Source organism: Oncorhynchus mykiss, chromosome 2 (assembly GCF_057628025.1).
Source record: "Oncorhynchus mykiss isolate SJ-2025 chromosome 2, ASM5762802v1, whole genome shotgun sequence".
NCBI classification, from domain to species: domain Eukaryota; kingdom Metazoa; phylum Chordata; class Actinopteri; order Salmoniformes; family Salmonidae; genus Oncorhynchus; species Oncorhynchus mykiss.
In genome coordinates, this window is record NC_143023.1 from 100,186,011 (window position 1) to 100,206,536 (window position 20,526).

The 20,526-nt window shown below is 41.6% G+C and overlaps 1 protein-coding gene across 1 annotated transcript; it reads left to right on the top strand.

Moving 5' to 3' along the window:
• Positions 1-433: 433 nt before the first annotated feature.
• LOC110500941 (guanine nucleotide-binding protein subunit beta-5a) lies at positions 434-16,963 on the top strand. Its single transcript, XM_036960848.2, has 11 exons — positions 434-1,016; positions 6,039-6,175; positions 6,528-6,569; positions 10,950-11,026; positions 11,173-11,305; positions 12,276-12,419; positions 12,800-12,891; positions 13,083-13,131; positions 13,291-13,387; positions 15,275-15,441; positions 15,654-16,963. The coding sequence occupies exons 1-11, from the start codon at positions 881-883 to the stop codon at positions 15,663-15,665; spliced, it is 1,086 nt and encodes a 361-aa protein (XP_036816743.2). The 5' UTR covers positions 434-880; the 3' UTR covers positions 15,666-16,963.
• Positions 16,964-20,526: the final 3,563 nt, after the last annotated feature.

Consider the following 20,526-nt stretch of genomic DNA (forward strand, 5'->3'; position numbering starts at 1 on the left):
TTTTTAAATTTCAGTTCATGAAACAACCCTTTGTTGTGTTTATATATATTAGTTCTGAAATTATTCATACCCGTTGACTTCTTCCACATTTTGTTGTGTTACAGCCTAAATTCAAAGTTGATTAAATTGAGTGTTTTTCTTACCCATCTATACACAATACCCCATAATGAAGTGAAAACATATTTTTAGACATTTTTTGCAAATTGATAAATGTAATACAGAAATATTGAATTTACATACAGTAAGTATTTACACCTCTGAGTCATGTTTTTTTTTTTATTTTTTTTATATATATATATATATATATATATATATTTTAAACATAATTCAACTTTGACATTGTGGGGTATTGTGTGTCGGCCAGTGACGACAATATCTAAATGTAATCCATTTTAAATTCGGGCTGTAACAACAATGTAAAGGGGAAAAGTCAAGGGGTGTGAACACTTCCTGAAGGCTCTGTAAATACATGTGCCTAAAATGAATTACATGCGAATAAAATGATGTATTAGTTGATTTCTGTTTTTTTTTTTTTGTAAGGATTTCTTACACATATGCTAACGTGTACACTTTAGACCTACATGATCGCATCAGTGTTGACCATGTCTAGAATGTTTTATACTATGGTTGAGGGAAAAACAATTCTCTCTTTTTTTGCGTCAAATTGTGTTTGATCATATAAGTAGCTATTGCGCACGTGATGGATCTAGTCTACATAGCGTCGATGGCAGCCTCCCTCTCGAAAACTGAGAAAGCATCTTTTCTCTGACGTCATGAGAGCTGCATCAGCTGTGAGCCCCGCGTCCTTAGCTTGCAAAATATACTCTCTCTTCTCTTCTTTTTTTTGCTGCCCGCATCTGCTCTGACAACGGGAATATATATGATATTTTCCACAAACCCTGAAATGGCTACACAGGAGGTACAACCGAATGAGACTCTCACCAACCTAAAAGCGGAATCGGACACGTTGAAAACGAAGCTCGAGGACGAAAGAGCGAAGCTGCATGATGTTGAACGTGAGTGGTGCTGAAAATGAGACGAGAGGGAAGGCCCCGCGAATCAAAACACTGCCTTCCGAATAGTACTGCATGCAAAATGTAAACACGACCATATCAGAATATAGATATAGATATAATAGGCCTATATTGTGAATTTGTCATATTGCTATTATCAGAGCACTGACTCGGTCACACGAAGAAAATAGATAATTCTTCATTCATTTGTAAACGGTTATTATATTTGAAGCCACTTGCTCGCCTATGTATTAATATCACTCGGATTTGTTCAAATGACAAGATGCATTTCCGGCTGCAATTAGACATATAGCCTAGGCTTTGGTGGAATTTACTCCTCTATTTGCTATTTCTTTTCTCACTCAAAAGCACCGTTTTATTATAGCCGAGATGGTGCTTAAAACAATATTCATCCTTGATTTATGCTTTAGTTTGTCGACCTCGTTGAGATCAGAGAGATTAATTTTAACATCTCTAACCGTTTACTGCGGTTTAATATGAATCCCCAACCCGGTGGGATGTTTTAATGCTAGAACACATTTAAGACCCTGCTCAGCTCATGGTATGATAACACCATAAGCAAACATCGGATATTCGTCCCTATAACAACAGTAGACTAACGTCGGATATTCGTCCCTATAACAACAGTACACAAACGTCGGATATTGCTTGGTGTCTGTAACTAACCACTCTAACCATAGATTGATCCCTTCAACAGTGCACTAATGTCTGATATTGGTCCACAACTAACCACTTTTAACATCAGTACACTAACATAGGATCTTGGTCCCTACTACAGTACAGTAACGTAGGATCTTGGTCCCTACTACAGTACAGTAACGTAGGATCTTGGTCCCTACTACAGTACAGTAACGTAGGATCTTGGTCCCTACTACAGTACAGTAACGTAGGATCTTGGTCCCTACTACAGTATAGTAATGTAGGATCTTGGTCCCTACATCAGTAACGTAGGATCTTGGTCCCTACTACAGTACAGTAACGTAGCATCTTGGTCCCTACTACAGTACAGTAATGTAGGATCTTGGTCCCCACTACAGTAATGTTGGATCTTGGTCCCTACTACAGTAATGTTGGATCTTGGTCCCTACTACAGTAATGTTGGATCTTGGTCCCTACTACAGTAACGTAGGATCTTGGTCCCTACTACAGTACGGTAACGTAGGATCTTGGTCCCTACTACAGTACAGTAACGTAGCATCTTGGTCCATACTACAGTACAGTAATGTAGGATCTTGGTCCCCACTACAGTAATGTTGGATCTTGGTCCCTACTACAGTAATGTTGGATCTTGGTCGCTACTACAGTAATGTTGGATCTTGGTCCCTACTACAGTAATGTAGGATCTTGGTCCCTACCTCAGTATGGTAACGTAGGATATTGGTCCCTACTACAGTACGGTAATGTAGGATCTTGGTCCCTACTTCAGTAATGTTGGATCTTGGTCCCTACTACAGTACAGTAATGTAGGATCTTGGTCCCCACTACAGTAATGTTGGATCTTGGTCCCTACTACAGTAATGTAGGATCTTGGTCCCCACTACAGTAATGTTGGATCTTGGTCCCTACTACAGTAATGTTGGATCTTCGACCCTACTACAGTAATGTTGGATCTTGGACCCTACTACAGTAATGTTGGATCTTGGTCCCTACTACAGTAATGTAGGATCTTGGTCCCCACTACAGTAATGTTGGATCTTGGTCCCTACTACAGTAATGTTGGATCTTGGACCCTACTACAGTAATGTTGGATCTTGGACCCTACTACAGTAATGTTGGATCTTGGTCCCTACTACAGTAATGTTTGATCTTGGTCCCTACTACAGTAATGTTGGATCTTGGTCCCTACTACAGTAATGTTGGATCTTGGTCCCTACTACAGTAACGTAGGATCTTGGTCCCTACTACAGTACGGTAACGTAGGATCTTGGTCCCTACTACAGTAATGTTGGATCTTGGTCCCTACTACAGTAATGTTGGATCTTGGTCCTTACTACAGTAATGTTGGATCTTGGTCCCCACTACAGTAATGTTGGATCTTGGTCCCTACTACAGTAACGTAGGATCTTGGTCCCTACTACAGTACGGTAACGTAGGATCTTGATCCCTACTACAGTAATGTTGGATCTTGGTCCCTACTACAGTAATGTTGGATCTTGGTCCCTACTACAGTAATGTTGGATCTTGGTCCCTACTACAGTAACGTAGGATCTTGGTCCCTACTACAGTAATGTTGGATCTTGGTCCCTACTACAGTAATGTTGGATCTTGGTCCCCACTACAGTAATGTTGGATCTTGGTCCCTACTACAGTAATGTTGGATCTTGGTCCCTACTACAGTAATGTTGGATCTTGATCCCTACTACAGTAATGTTGGATCTTGGTCCCTACTACAGTAATGTTGGATCTTGATCCCTACTACAGTAATGTTGGATCTTGATCCCTACTACAGTAACGTAGGATCTTGGTCCCTACTACAGTACGGTAACGTAGGATCTTGGTCCCTACTACAGTAATGTTGGATCTTGATCCCTACTACAGTAACGTAGGATCTTGATCCCTACTACAGTAATGTTGGATCTTGATCCCTACTACAGTAATGTTGGATCTTGGTCCCTACTACAGTAATGTTGGATCTTGATCCCTACTACAGTAATGTTGGATCTTGGTCCCTACTACAGTAATGTTGGATCTTGATCCCTACTACAGTAATGTTGGATCTTGATCCCTACTACAGTAATGTTGGATCTTGGTCCCTACTACAGTAATGTTGGATCTTGGTCCCCACTACAGTAATGTTGGATCTTGGTCCCTACTACAGTAATGTTGGATCTTGGTCCCTACTACAGTAATGTTGGATCTTGGTCCCTACTACAGTAACGTAGGATCTTGGTCCCTACTACAGTAATGTTGGATCTTGATCCCTACTCCAGGACAGTGTCGTGTCTTTGGCATCATTCATTTGAAGACTGTTTTTTTTATCAAATCAATTCTCTGTAATTATTATTACGTGATTAAACTAATCATGTAAATGTAATTAACTAGGAAGTCGGGGCACCAAGGAAAATCTTCAGATTACATAGTTATAATTTTCCTAATATAACTCTTCAAATAGTCTTCTAATTAATGAATTATTCGTTATCTCACGTTAGTCTCATTCCAAACATCGTAAATTGTTGGTTATCTGCATGAACCCAGCCTTCACTATGAATCATCCATACACCAATTTATTTTCTTAGTCATTTATTTACTAACTAACTAAATAATCACAGAAATGCATAAACAAACAGTAGATGTGATTACAAGGAAATGATAGGGAGGTTCCCTAGTGCGCTAAGCCGATATGATGGCTTGGTAGACAAAGGGAAGTGGATGTGGACTGAGAAGGGCGGGTATTACACAAGTCACTACACAGTTGATAATTCTAATAATTGAAATGCTAATCCTTTGCACATGAACGCTCACTCATTCGGGAATCATTGCAATCAATATATATATATACGCTCAGTGTGTCGTCAGAGATCTCTGTTGGAATCGTTCGTCTTTCTGTTGGAAAGTTCATCCGAACTTCTCTCTCCTTCCCTGGGGTCCTTCGTAGTTAGAATGGATACCTCAGAGTCCCATTCAGAAATGTTCTTATAGATTAGCTGTTTCGGCGGTTGTCGGTCTTCACAGTCAGTCAACATAAATTCTAGCTGCAGACTAGTAATTAGTATAGAAGATTTGCTCTTATTCTGTCGGTATCGATAGTTTGAGATTTTCAACAACCATTACAACCTTAGCTTCTACTGAGGTTTTTTTGTGGTCTCTACTCAACCTTCGCTCCCTCAGTTGACCGAGGCAGGCATGGTCTGAAGAGGATTTCTTCAGGTGGGGTTTTAATTTGGAACAGTAGAAGAGGGCTGTCCCATAACGCCAGATCAATGTCTGTGCTCATGGTGGTGGGCCAATGACTTAGTTAAACTTTGAAGGGAAGACAATTCTCTCACATTAATGGTTCAACACCATCTTACATCATTTCACAAATAGTTTCATCTTTACTCATTCATTTTATACAATAATTAGATGCAAACCTCATAACGGAGGCTCCTGTATAAACAGAGTTATGGTAATGTGGCCGTATTGTCTTTCCTGAGGTCACAATCATAAAACAAAATGGCCCGGGTTGTAGCTGGCTTCTCCACCGACCGTTTACACATTCTCCAAAACATGGACATTGTTCAGTTCTCAAGTTCTGTGATGTAGAAGATATTCCTTTGTTCTACTGTGTAACCCTCTCTCTATACTGCCTGGCCCTAAGGAGAGTCTCCTCATGGAATTCACAACCTGAGATAACAGAACCTGGGTGTAGGGGGAGGAGAGAGTTGGTGAGAGAGAGAGGGGGAGGGTACTCGCTATACCGAAAGAGGGCCACGTCATGACAGTAGTAAAGTTGAATATTGGTTCCTACTCCCTACTACAGTACAGTAACGTAGGATCTTGGTCCCTACTACAGTACAGTAACGTAGGATCTTGGTCCCTACTACAGTACAGTAACGTAGGATCTTGGTCCCTACTACAGTACAGTAATGTAGGATCTTGGTCCCTACATCAGTACAGTAACGTAGGATCTTGGTCCCTACTACAGTACAGTAACATAGGATCTTGGTCCCTACTACAGTACAGTAACGTAGCATCTTGGTCCCTACTACAGTACGGTAACGTAGGATCTTGGTTCCTACTCCCTACTACAGTACACTAACCTAGGATCTTGGTCCCTACTACAGTACAGTAACATAGGATCTTGGTCCCTACTGCAGTAACATAGGATCTTGGTTCCTACTACAGTACAGTACAGTAACCTAGGATCTTGGTCCCTACTACAGTAACATAGGATCTTGGTCCCTACTACAGTACAGTACAGTAACCTAGGATCTTGGTCCCTACTACAGTACAGTACAGTAACATAGGATCTTGGTCCCTACTACAGTACAGTACAGTAACATAGGATCTTGGTCCCTACTACAGTACACCAGGTGGCAGAGAAGGTGGATGGACTGGGCCAGTTTATCATGAAGACCCGGCGTACTCTAAAGGGACATGGAAACAAAGTTCTCTGCATGGACTGGTGTAAGGACAAGAGGAGGATCGTCAGCTCATCACAGGTGAGTATTAGATTATTGGGTAGGTTTCTGAAGACCTAAAAGATGGTCTTATTTTTCGTGGACAGATTTTCGTCGGAATAAACCTCTCTCGCTTCGACCTCTTCCTCTCTTATTGTAAAGCTCATCGCTCGTCGCTCAATTTGAGGTTCGGGAAAAGCTCCTAAAACAGATGTGTGCATATTTCAGTAGTCACATCTGAGATACTGACGGTCGCTGTCCATGGTGCTGAGTTTAAAATAATATGCACTGCTTTCAGTAGTGATCACATTTGTAACATTTTGTTGGAAATGTAAAGAATCTTAGGCCTGTGTGCCACTTCTAATGTTTTTTTCCTAATCTAACTTCTTTTCAGGATGGAAAAGTGATTGTATGGGATGCCTTCACCACTAACAAGGTAGGGAACCTTCTTTTTTTTTTCTCTGTCCAGAAAGGCTTTAGAGTTGACAAATGCTTGGAGAGATAGCAAGACTTCTGCAGTTATTTCATCTGATTTTGGATGAATGAGAACATTTTGTGCATCCCAAATGGAACCTTATTCCCCACATCAAATCAAATGTGTTTATAAAGCCCTTCGTACATCAGCTGATATCTCAAAGTGCTGTACAGAAACCCAGCCTAAAACCCCAAACAGCAAGCAATGCAGGTGTAGAAGCACGGTGGCTAGGAACAACTCCCTATGTTGCACTACTGACCAGTGCCCTATGGACCTGTAGCGGTGCCCAGGGTGGCCAGTGCCCTATGGACCTGTAGCGGTGCCCAGGGTGGCCAGTGCCCTATGGACCTGTAGCGGTGCCCAGGGTGGCCAGTGCCCTGTGTGGCCCTGTGTGGCCACGGCCACCTTTTGAAATCTGATTGGCCACCACAGTGCCCCCCCACCCCCCAAAAAAATCTGAGATCTGATACGTCATCTCTGAATATATTGATCATTCCCCCAGACTCATCAATCTCACAGGAGAAAACATCAGAGCAAACAGCGCCTCTCTGTCTCCGTATGGACAATGGCGCCGACAGAGATGGCCGCCTCGCTTCGCGTTCCTAGGAAACTATGCAGTTTTTTGTTTTTTTACGTGTTATTTCTTACATTAGTACCCCAGCTCATCTTAGGTTTCATTACATACAGTCGAGAAGAACTACTGAATATAAGATCAGCATCAACTCACCATCAGTACTACCAAGAATATGTTTTTCGCGACGCGGATCCTGTGTTCTGCCTTACAAACAGGACAACTGAGTGGATTCCATGCAGCGACCCAAAAAAACAACAACTCCGAAAAAGAGGGAAACGAGGCGGTCTTCTGGTCAGACTCCGGAGACGGGCACATCGTGCACCACTCCCTAGCATTCTTCTTGCCAATGTCCAGTCTCTTGACAACAAGGTTGATGAAATCCGAGCAAGGGTAGCATTCCAGAGGGACATCAGAGACTGTAACGTTCTTTGCTTCACGGAAACGTGGCTCACTGGAGAGACTCTATCCGAAGCGGTGCAGCCAACGGGTTTCTCCACACATCGCGCAGACAGAAACAAACAACTTTCTGGTAAGAAGAGGGGCGGCGGCGTATGCCTTATGACTAACGTGACATGGTGTGATGAAAGAAACATACAGGAACTCAAATCCTTCTGTTCACCTGATTTAGAATTCCTCACAATCAAATGTAGACCGCATTATCTACCAAGAGAATTCTCTTCGATTATAATCACAGCCGTATACATCCCCCCCCAAGCAGACACATCGATGGCTCTGAACGAACTTTATTTAACTCTTTGCAAACTGGAAACCATTCATCCGGAGGCTGCATTCATTGTAGCTGGGGATTTTAACAAGGCTAATCTGAAAACAAGACTCCCTAAATTTTATCAGCATATCGATTGCGCAACCAGGGGTGGAAAGACCTTGGATCATTGTTACTCTAACTTCCGCGACGCATATAAGGCCCTGCCCCGCCCCCCTTTCGGAAAAGCTGACCACGACTCCATTTTGTTGATCCCTGCCTACAGACAGAAACTAAAACAAGAGGCTCCCACGCTGAGGTCTGTCCAACGCTGGTCCGACCAAGCTGACTCCACACTCCAAGACTGCTTCCACCACGTGGACTGGGACATGTTTCGTATTGCGTCAGACAACAACATTGACGAATACGCTGATTCGGTGTGTGAGTTCATTAGAACGTGCGTTGAAGATGTCGTTCCCATAGCAACGATTAAAACATTCCCTAACCAGAAACCGTGGATTGATGGCAGCATTCGCGTGAAACTGAAAGCGCGAACCACTGCTTTTAATCAGGGGAAGGTGTCTGGTAACATGACCGAATACAAACAGTGCAGCTATTCCCTCCGCAAGGCTATCAAACAAGCTAAGCGTCAGTACAGAGACAAAGTAGAATCTCAATTCAACGGCTCAGACACAAGAGGCATGTGGCAGGGTCTACAGTCAATCACGGACTACAGGAAGAAATCCAGCCCAGTCACGGACCAGGATGTCCTGCTCCCAGGCAGACTAAACAACTTTTTTGCCCGCTTTGAGGACAATACAGTGCCACTGACACGGCCGGCAACGAAAACATGCGGTCTCTCCTTCACTGCAGCCGAGGTGAGTAAGACATTTAAACGTGTTAACCCTCGCAAGGCTGCAGGCCCAGACGGCATCCCCAGCCGCGCCCTCAGAGCATGCGCAGACCAGCTGGCCGGTGTGTTTACGGACATATTCAATCAATCCCTATACCAGTCTGCTGTTCCCACATGCTTCAAGAGGGCCACCATTGTTCCTGTTCCCAAGAAAGCTAAGGTAACTGAGCTAAACGACTACCGCCCCGTAGCACTCACTTCCGTCATCATGAAGTGCTTTGAGAGACTAGTCAAGGACCATATCACCTCCACCCTACCTGACACCCTAGACCCACTCCAATTTGCTTACCGCCCAAATAGGTCCACAGACGATGCAATCTCAACCACACTGCACACCGCCCTAACCCATCTGGACAAGAGGAATACCTATGTGAGAATGCTGTTCATTGACTACAGCTCGGCATTCAACACCATAGTACCCTCCAAGCTCGTCATCAAGCTCGAGACCCTGGGTCTCGACCCCGCCCTGTGCAACTGGGTACTGGACTTCCTGACGGGCCGCCCCCAGGTGGTGAGGGTAGGCAACAACATCTCCTCCCCGCTGATCCTCAACACTGGGGCCCCACAAGGGTGCGTTCTGAGCCCTCTCCTGTACTCCCTGTTCACCCACGACTGCGTGGCCACGCACGCCTCCAACTCAATCATCAAGTTTGCGGACGACACAACAGTGGTAGGCTTGATTACCAACAACGACGAGACGGCCTACAGGGAGGAGGTGAGGGCCCTCGGAGTGTGGTGTCAGGAAAATAACCTCACACTCAACGTCAACAAAACTAAGGAGATGATTGTGGACTTCAGGAAACAGCAGAGGGAACACCCCCCTATCCACATCGATGGAACAGTAGTGGAGAGGGTAGCAAGTTTTAAGTTCCTCGGCATACACATCACAGACAAACTGAATTGGTCCACTCACACAGACAGCATTGTGAAGAAGGCGCAGCAGCGCCTCTTCAACCTCAGGAGGCTGAAGAAATTTGGCTTGTCACCAAAAGCACTCACAAACTTCTACAGATGCACAATCGAGAGCATCCTGGCGGGCTGTATCACCGCCTGGTACGGCAACTGCTCCGCCCTCAACCGTAAGGCTCTCCAGAGGGTGGTGAGGTCTGCACAACGCATCACCGGGGGCAAACTACCTGCCCTCCAGGACACCTACACCACCCGATGTCACAGGAAGGCCATAAAGATCATCAAGGACATCAACCACCCGAGCCACTGCCTGTTCACCCCGCTATCATCCAGAAGGCGAGGTCAGTACAGGTGCATCAAAGCTGGGACCGAGAGACTGAAAAACAGCTTCTATCTCAAGGCCATCAGACTGTTAAACAGCCACCACTAACACTGACACTGACTCAACTCCAGCCACTTTAATAATGGGAATTGATGGGAAATGATGTAAATATATCACTAGCCACTTTAAACAATGCTACCTTATATAATGTTACTTACCCTACATTATTCATCTCATATGCATACGTATATACTGTACTCTATATCATCGACTGTATCCTTATGTAATACATGTATCACTAGCCACTTTAAACTATGCCACTTTGTTTACATACTCATCTCATTTGTACATACTGTACTCGATACCATCTACTGTATCTTGCCTATGCTGCTCTGTACCATCACTCATTCATATATCCTTATGTACATATTCTTTATCCCCTTACACTGTGTACAAGACAGTAGTTTTGGAATTGTTAGTTAGATTACTTGTTGGTTATTACTGCATTGTCGGAACTAGAAGCACAAGCATTTCGTTCGCTACACTCGCATTAACATCTGCTAACCATGTGTATGTGACAAATAAAATTTGATTTGATTTGATTTGATTTGTATGTGTTGCCCATGTATTTGATGCTGTCAGGCCAAAAAGAGTATGACATGTCATTCTTTTTGGCCAGACAGCGTTAGATACATGGGCTATATATGGATGGGCACATTATTATAGACACCTTCTGAATGTCATGGTATTATAGACACCCCTGAATGTCACGGTATTATAGACACCTTCTGAATGTCACGGTATTATAGACACCTTCTGAATGTCATGGTATTATAGACACCTGGATGTCCTGGTATTATAGACACCCCTAAATGTCACGGAAATGCTGATTGTTCCTTTTATAATGTGGTGTCCTCTAGGAGCATGCAGTGACCATGCCGTGCACCTGGGTGATGGCCTGTGCCTACGCCCCCTCTGGATGTGCAGTGGCCTGTGGGTAAGTCCCCCCCTGCTCCACCCACACGCTCCATTTTCCCACTGTGCACTTTTGGGTCTTGGCCCGGTTACTGTGAAGCACTGTCACAACTGTTGACGTTATAAGAGAGTTTAAAAATAAAATGTGATGGATTGATTGTGTTTCAGGGGTCTGGACAACAAGTGCTCTGTGTACCCTCTGTCGTTGGACAAGAATGAGAACCTGGCAGCGAAGAAGAAGTCTGTCGCCATGCACACCAACTACTTATCTGCCTGTAGCTTCACCAACTCAGACATGCAGGTTAGAGAAGACATTTTTCTTATTCTGATGTAATTATTTTTTTGTTGTACCATTTGTATATTTTGTTACAGTCTTTAACAAGGTTTGTATTCGCACCTTTCTATAAATTGTTGGAATTACTTGATTGCTTCAAAATCAGTCTAAAAGAAAAACCCACTGATATGCCGTGTCATAATTTGAACCAGTTTCACACATCAGGAAAATAATCCTGCAGCAACAGAAAATGTGAATTGTTATATGGATTATAATTAATGGATTGTTTTTGGTAGGGATTCCTACATTTTTCGTTTGGGCAAATCAAATCTGACATTTTAAAGTGGAAATTACAAACTTTAGAAGCCTTTTTAAACCTCAAAATCACTACAAGTTTGCATTTCCTGATGTGCAGGAATGTTTCTGCAACAACAGGATGATCAAATTAGGATGAGGCATCTGAATTTCTACTACTTTCCCATGGCAGATGAGTAATGGGAAATCACTGCACTCTATACCAGACCTGGAAAGAACTGCCATTCTTGTTTAATAATTCACAACATTCTAATGTTCCCCATTGGCTGTGTTTAGTCACATGCTTTAGCCTCGGGCCAAGACTCTTCTATTTATGGGTCAGTGTCATAGAATTCTGAATCTGAATTCTGAACAGCCAAAGTTATGACAATGGCTTCCCTCTGACCTTACTACTTGTAGTAGTGTAGTTGTACTTTGCTCTCTAAGGGCTGGTTTCCCTGACATATTCAATATAGAGTATTTTTTTGTCCTGAAATGAGCCTAATATAGGTCTGGGAAACCAGTCCCATGTGTACATTACGGGGTGAATCCTAACCTTCACTTAAATCACATTTTCACTTCGTCTCGCATTGACATTTAATGAATGACTAAGTGGCTGTTAGTTTTCACCCCTATATGAGAACGTGTATTATGTTGTGATCCCAAGATGCAGTTTGTGATGGAACCCCCTTTTGTGTTCCAGATCCTGACGTCGAGCGGAGACGGAACCTGTGCATTATGGGATGTGGAGAGCGGTCAGCTGTTGCAGAGTTTCCATGGACACACCGCTGATGTTCTTTGTCTGGACCTGGCTCCTTCTGAGACCGGCAACACCTTCGTCTCTGGGGTGAGGAGAAGACTAGGAGCATTTCACTATATTGTCCCACAATAGAGAAATTGTGAATAAACAACCTGACCTCCTCCTAAGCATTGTCTTTTACCTTTTTAACTTTTCAAACAAACATTTTTATTCAGAGAGAGCGGGAGATTTGAAATGATTAGTGAAGAAATCGTGGCAGGCTTGAGATTCAAACTCCTGTTTGTGTGGTCCAGAATGCAAAGATACTGTGTTACATTTGACATAATGTGGATATTTTTTCATTTAACCTTTTATTTAACCAGGAAAAGCCACTTGGAAGTTAAACCCTATTTTGGGTTTAAACCTTTCAAAACAATTTAGCAATAATTAATGAATTCCTTAATCTTCTTCTGTGTGTCTAAACACAGGGCTGTGACAAGAAGGCCAATGTATGGGACATGCGCTCAGGCCAGTGCATTCAGTCCTTCGAAACCCACGAATCAGACATCAACAGTGTCAGGTAAGGAGATACGAATGAATTCCAAGGGACTTAGAGACACACTGTGTTAATACCCCTGTATTAATCATAAGTGAGCCCCAGGCGACTGCAGTTGAAAACTAGCTGGCACTGTCCCTGTAAAACTAAGCTAATCTCCATTATGTATGGTTCGTTGTATATTACCTGCCGTTTGTCTCCTTCCTTGGCATCAGGTACTACCCCAGTGGAGATGCATTTGCCTCAGGCTCTGATGATGCGACAGTAAGTTGTCATCGGTATCGTTTACTGCTTGATCACATGTTGATGCTGCCTTTCAATGTCAAAGATCATGAAGTACTTTGACATTGAATGTTTTTAACCCGTTTGCAAAAAAATATATATAAAAAAAATCTAGTTATTGATGCATGTTTTTTGTTTCAGTGTCGTCTCTATGACCTGAGAGCTGACAGAGAAGTGGCCATTTATTCCAAAGAGAGCATCATATTTGGTGCCTCCAGTGTTGACTTCTCTCTCAGTGGTAAGATACTGTATTCATGAACTTCATCTAGTACACGTGCTTTTACCTCTCTACACTTTAGTGATTCCATGTCACTAACCAGTCTACACTTTAGTGATTCCATGTCACTAACCAGTCTACACTTTAGTGATTCCATGTCACTAACCAGTCTACACTTTAGTGATTCCATGTCACTAACCAATCTACACTTTAGTGATTCCATGTCACTAACCAGTCTACACTTTAGTGATTCCATGTCACTAACCAGTCTACACTTTAGTGATCCATGTCACTAACCAGTCTACACTTTAGTGATTCCATGTCACTAACCAGTCTACACTTTAGTTAGTGGTCCATGTCACTAACCAGTCTACACTTTAGTGATTCCATGTCACTAACCAGTCTACACTTTAGTGATTCCATGTCACTAACCAGTCTACACTTTAGATATTCCATGTCACTAACCAGTCTAAATTTAGTGATTCCATGTCATTAACCAGTCTACACTTTAGTGATTCCATGTCACTAACCAGTCTACACTTTAGGGATTCCATGTCACTAACCAGTCTACACTTTAGTGATTCCATGTCACTAACCAATCTACACTTTAGTGATCCATGTCACTAACCAGTCTACACTTTAGTGATCCATGTCACTAACCAGTCTACACTTTAGTGATTCCATGTCACTAACCAGTCTACACTTTAGTGATTCCATGTCACTAACCAGTCTACACTTTAGATATTCCATGTCACTAACCAGTCTAAATTTAGTGATTCCATGTCATTAACCAGTCTACCCTTTAGTGATTCCTTGTCACTAACCAATCTACACTTTAGTGATTCCATGTCACTAACCAGTCTAAATTTAGTGATTCCATGTCACTAACCAGTCTACACTTTAGTGATTCCATGTCACTAACCAGTCTACACTTTAGTGATTTCATGTCACTAACCAGTCTACACTTTAGTGATTCCATGTCACTAACCAGTCTACATTTTAGTGATTCCATGTCACTAACCAGTCTACACTTTAGTGATTCCATGTCACTAACCAGTCTACACTTTAGTGATTCCATGTCACTAACCAGTCTACACTTTAGTGATTCCATGTCACTAACCAGTCTACACTTTAGTGATTCCATGTCACTAACTAATCTACACTTTAGTGGTCCATGTCACTAACCAGTCTACACTTTAGTGAATACATGTCACTAACCAGTCTACACTTTAGTGATTCCATGTCACTAACCAGTCTACACTTTAGTGATTCCATGTCACTAACCAGTCTACACTTTAGTGATTCCATGTCACTAACCAGTCTACACTTTAGTGATTCCATGTCACTAACCAGTCTACACTTTAGTGATTCCATGTCACTAACCAGTCTACACTTTAGTGATTCCATGTCACTAACTAATCTACACTTTAGTGATTCCATGTCACTAACTAATCTACACTTTAGTGATTCCATGTCACTAACCAGTCTACACTTTAGTGATTCCATGTCACTAACTAATCTACACTTTAGTGATTCCATGTCACTAACCAGTCTACACTTTAGTGATTCCATGTCACTAACCAATCTACACTTTAGTGATTCCATGTCACTAACCAGTCTACACTTTAGTGATTCCATGTCACTAACCAGTCTACACTTTAGTGATTCCATGTCACTAACTAATCTACACTTTAGTGATTCCATGTCACTAACCAGTCTACACTTTAGTGATTCCATGTCACTAACCAGTCTACACTTTAGTGATTCCATGTCACTAACCAGTCTACACTTTAGTGATCCATGTCACTAAGCTGAATATGAACAGCGTACTGTCACATTAACCTTCTCTTCAGAAACGATGTATTGCATCTACGTTGTTGAAAGAGGACATGTATTTTCATTCTTCAGGCCGGCTACTGTTCGGTGGCTACAACGACTACACCATCAACGTGTGGGATGTCTTGAAGGGGACGAGGGTGTCCATCCTGTTTGGACACGAGAACCGTGTCAGCACTCTGCGTCTGTCTCCCGACGGAACGGCCTTCTGCACGGGGTCATGGGACCACACGCTCAGGGTGAGGGATAGGGGTTATCACCTGGATTGCCTACTCCTATCTATCCTAACCTATCTATCCATCCATCCAATCTATCGTATCATTCTATTCTTCTATCCATCCGGGGTTTCCCTGGTGTCCACCCTCTCCATTTGTTTTTCTAGAGAACAGCATCATGGTCTCTTTTTATGGTGAAGTAAGTTTATGTTTCAATTTTATTTATTTTTTTTCAGATCTGGGCTTAAGGAAAAGGACACAGAAGAGGAACAACTAACCTCAATGGTAGATAGATGGGATCCAGTTGTAAACTAAGAGACAGACGTGTTCCACTCGGCTTGAATACAATCCGAGGTTCAGATTCAGATGAACATAGATACAGTGGTAAAGGGCAGACATTGTCTTACTGTAGTGGTGTGTCAGGGTACATTTGAACCGTGGTCTTGGACAAGTTAACAGTCATTATCAAACAAACAACAAAAAAAAAACCCCGCAAAATGATACACTTTTTTTTTTACGAGCTTTAATAACGTATCACATTAAGTATTTTAGATCGCGCAAGGTCAATATATCTTAATGAAATTCATAATCACACACAGAATGATGATATAGCTACTCTAGTCTTAAGCAGATGGTCCAAAGAGAACTAGTGTGAAGTAGATGGTGATCAATAACAAAGTTTGAAATGAATCTAGTGAATATACAGAGAGTAAAAGATTAAGAGGAAGAATGTCTTCAATAACCTAATGTATAAGATGTAGTATGATGCGATGTTTAGATTTGAGATATGATGGAAAAACAGTTCATACATTTGGAACCAAACCCTCAAGAGTCACTAAGTCATCTTGGTTGATGCCAGGACAAATCCTCTTGGTTGATGCCAGGACAAATCCTCTTGGTTGATGCCAGGACAAATCCTCCTGGTTGATGCCAGGACAAATCCTCTTGGTTGATGCCAGGACAAATCCTCTTGGTTGATGCCAGGACAAGTCCTCTTGGTTGATGCCAGGACAAGTCCTCTTGGTTGATGCCAGGACAAATCCTCTTGGTTGATGCCAGGACAAATCCTCTTGGTTGATGCCAGGACAAGTCCTCTTGGTTGATGCCAGGACAAATCCTCTTGGTTGATGCCAAGACAAATCCTCTTGGTTGATGCCAGGACAAATATTCTTGGTTGATGCCAGGACAAGTCCTCTTGGTTGATGCCAGGACAAATCCTCTTGGTTGATGCCACATTTTCCATTCTAATACTTGACCCTTCGAGTTCCTTTCCACCTGTGGATTTCACTTACTGCTTGAGATGTTCACATGACAAACACTAGATAATATCTAGCTGACGTGAATATACGACCTTTTGTGAATACCTACTTATTTAAATTCTTAGACTTATGTATTCCTGTTCATGTAATTATTCTGATGATTGTAATTTGATAATTTATTGTAATTATTATATTGTAGTTTAGTGTATATACAAAGTTACATGATACAATAAACTATTCACCTATACCACACAAAAGTAATAAAATTAATTTGGACTATCAATTTTGTGTTTATTTCTGCTGTTGTGGTTGTCATATTTGGAATTTCTGTGATTTTAAGTTAAAAAATAAATAATTCTAAGCAAAAATATGTTTTTAACATATATCTCAATATGACAATGATGTCGATGATGATTGGATTTATTTTGTAACATATTTACCAGAGGTGGGACCAAGTCACTACCACAGGAGACACAAGCAAGTCTCAAGTCACAAGGTCTAAGTCCACGTTGTTCATTCTTAAGAGCAAGTCGAGTCGATTCACAAGTCTTAAATTAAAATCTATACATGCAATGACTTGTCAACTACAAATTGAGACCTTGGAACGTGACCTTGGAAGGTTCTGACATTTTTTTTTGCCAAAAAGGATTTAGTCACATATATAATATATCTTTAAATGGTTCTTTAAGAATTTTGAAAAAGTTCATTTTAAGTGGGGGAAGAAAAGAAAAGAAAAACTAGAACGTTCTATCACCATTGACCCGTTAGAACTTGGTGCTATAAGGTTATATCCGCAATCCAATCACAAGCCTGAACAAATACAGACGGACCAATCAGAACACATGTCTTTGCTATCTCCCTCTAAGTATGGTCTAGGTCAGGGTTTCTCAAACTCGGTCCTGGGGCCCCCTCACTGGGTGCAAGTTTTGGTTTAGGGCAACAACAAAAAACTAAAAGTGGAGCCCAAGGACCAAGGAGTTTGAGAAATCCTGGTCTAGGCTACTCTAGCCAGCAATAATGTAAAGCAAGCCACAACAACAACAACAACAACAAAACACTGTCAGAAATGTTTAAGTAGCCTAAATAATGTTGTTACATCGTTGTTCAGCGATGACAGTCATTTGTCTGATGATCGTAATACATTTCTTAATGTATTTGATGACGTGTTCTGACTATCTATTGGTAAAATAGTGTTAGTCTAGCATGTATACGTATTCAAAAAGGTATTCAAATTATTTGTCCCTAATCATAACTCCTGAGTGGCGCAGTGGTCTAAGGCACTGCATCTCAGTGCAAGAGCCGTCACTACTGGTTCAAATCCAGGCTGCATCACATCCGGGTTGTGATTGGGAGTCCCGTAGGGCGGTGCACAATTGGCCCAGCGTCTTACGGGTTTGGCCGGGGTAGGCTCTCATTGTAAATAAGAATTTGTTATTAACTGACTAAAGGTTATGTTGAAAAATAACAGATCAGCTGCTGGTCATTCTGAAATAACCTCTGTGTCGAGTTCCTCTCTCCAGGCAGTCTGGCCCCTGTAGATGCAACGGGGAATGCAACGACAACTAAAAGTCCTTCTACCCAACCAGAAGCAGATTATTCTCCCTCTTCAGTCCTCTTAAAAACTGAACGTGTTTAATTCAGAAGTGTCAGAATATTATGGCTGAACCCGGATTGACATTTGTATTTTCATTAATGACTTATGAAAGAAGAATTCACTACAAAACAGTTCTGAGATCTGGGATGTGAAAACTTTGATGCTCAATATCTCAGAACCATTCTTTGTGCTGATTTAACCTTATAGTCACACTGTCACGAAATATTTGTCTATTTATTGTGGGGTCCAGACAGCCATATTTTGTCGACAACACATGTTGTTTATGTATTAATTACATTGTAACAATAAATTCCAAATGCAAGCTTCATAATAAGTAAATCATCCATTTCAAGACATTTTGACATACCAAAAGACCAGTAGGACGATGCTAGTAATTGTTGCTTGATGCCCCATTGCTGGTGAGTTTGCAAACTAAACAGTTTATATTTTTGATCAACACATCTTGTTGGGAGCTGCATATGATTGTATATCAATCCTCTCTCCCTACACTTTGACATTTACGCTGCACCCGAGTTGAAAGCTGTAGAGCAAATCAGCAATTGGCTCGCTAGCGAGGACAGCTCATAATAATGGCTGGAATGGAGTCGCATCAAAAACAGGGTTTTCATGGGTTTGATAACATTCCATTCCATTATACTCCATTCCAGGCATTATTATGAGCCATTCTCCCCTCATACATTCTCCCCCCATACATATTTTAATAGGCTACAGCAGTGGCGGCTGCAGCCTATTAAAATATGTATGGGGGAAAAAAATGTGTATTAACGATTTTTCCCAGTCGGCGCTTGTTTTTTTTCCGAGCTCCCACTTGTCTTGAATACACTGAATTCGGGGCTTTCGAGTTCACAGTTGTTTTGAACGCAGCATACTAGCTAGATGTCGTCACAGATGAATGAGAAAACCAAGTCTATGGATAAAAGTCTATTTTCTGTCATCGCCGAGGGAATATAATAATAATACATTTAATTTGTAAAGCATTTTTCTCAACACCCAAGGTCCAAAAAATATAAATGAATACAAATGATCCAAAACACAGAACAGGTGTCGTCCGATCCGGTCGACAGGGGAACAGAATTAGCAGCGGTCCTTCACAGCTTTTATGAACAGCATGGTCTTGGGCTGTGCCTTAAGGATAGAGACTCTGCAGCCCTAATACTGTCTGGATACCGTATTTTTTTAGCTAACATTCCCAGTTATTTTGAACGCGGAATAAATCCAAACTCTCGCGGTATTTCAATGGTAAAAATTGTCCGTATGTGTATTCAATCTAGTTGACTATATGATCAAGAAAGCATAGGTAGATAATAACAATCATTTCTCCCACCTTCTATCCATTTGCTCTACAACATGTATTTAACTACAACTGCTTAATGTGTTTCTCGACGAAAAATTAAACCGCAGTTAATTTGGAATTATCCGTGGTTACTGAAAAAAACTATAGCAGAGTACCAGGAAGAAATCTCCCGTTTGAAACGGACGAATGCGCGTTCACGAACAACTCTGGATTTGGTTTTCAAAACTGAAGGAAAGGTGCATAGATTAGCAGGTTTGTGACTAAAGTCTCGCTTAATGACATATATTTTGCATTGCCTAATTTGAATGTGAAAGGCTTTGAGTTACACGTATCGCCATATCGGTTTACGGCGAAAATACTTTGTGGAGACCGTAATTTAAAGGTGCAACACAGGAATTTAGATTATTTTTTTTTGCGTTGTAATTTCAGAAAATAACCAGATTTACATTATAACTTTTAATGCGAGAAAAGTACATGGAGACAAAACATTTTTTAATGACAGGCCTGATGGAAACTGAACATTTTTTTTAATGACAGGCCTGATGGAAACTGAACATTTTTCGGTGAACTTTCTCAATGTCTTCAAAGCAAAATACCTTAGACAAGGTGGGATTTATTTTGTGCAGGTAAAATTAATTATGAGAGAAATATCGGTGGAAAAGGTTTTATGGTTTGAGTAACGTGATGAAGTGTGATACTGCCAACTATGACTACAGATGAAGTAAATTATGATTACTGCATTGTTGGGTTTAGAATTTACCAGACTTGTGCAGTGCATGTGACATTACAACGTGAATATTAAGTTATTAACTTCACAGGGTGGTGAGTTTGATGCTCCTTTCCATTAAATCTAGGGTCATTCTGGTGACATGATCAGGCTGCCACTTGATAAATAAAAACAATCGCTCTTTTGTCAATAATCTCATGTAGGCTATACGTGT

Excerpts from the sequence above, each read along its gene's own strand:
- LOC110500941 (XM_036960848.2), top strand. The coding sequence starts at position 881 with ATGATATTTTCCACAAACCCTGAAATGGCTACACAGGAGGTACAACCG. Across the intron at positions 6,570-10,949 it reads ATGCCTTCACCACTAACAAG|GAGCATGCAGTGACCATGCC; the intron begins GTAGGGAACCTT and ends GGTGTCCTCTAG. Across the intron at positions 11,306-12,275 it reads TCACCAACTCAGACATGCAG|ATCCTGACGTCGAGCGGAGA; the intron begins GTTAGAGAAGAC and ends TTTGTGTTCCAG.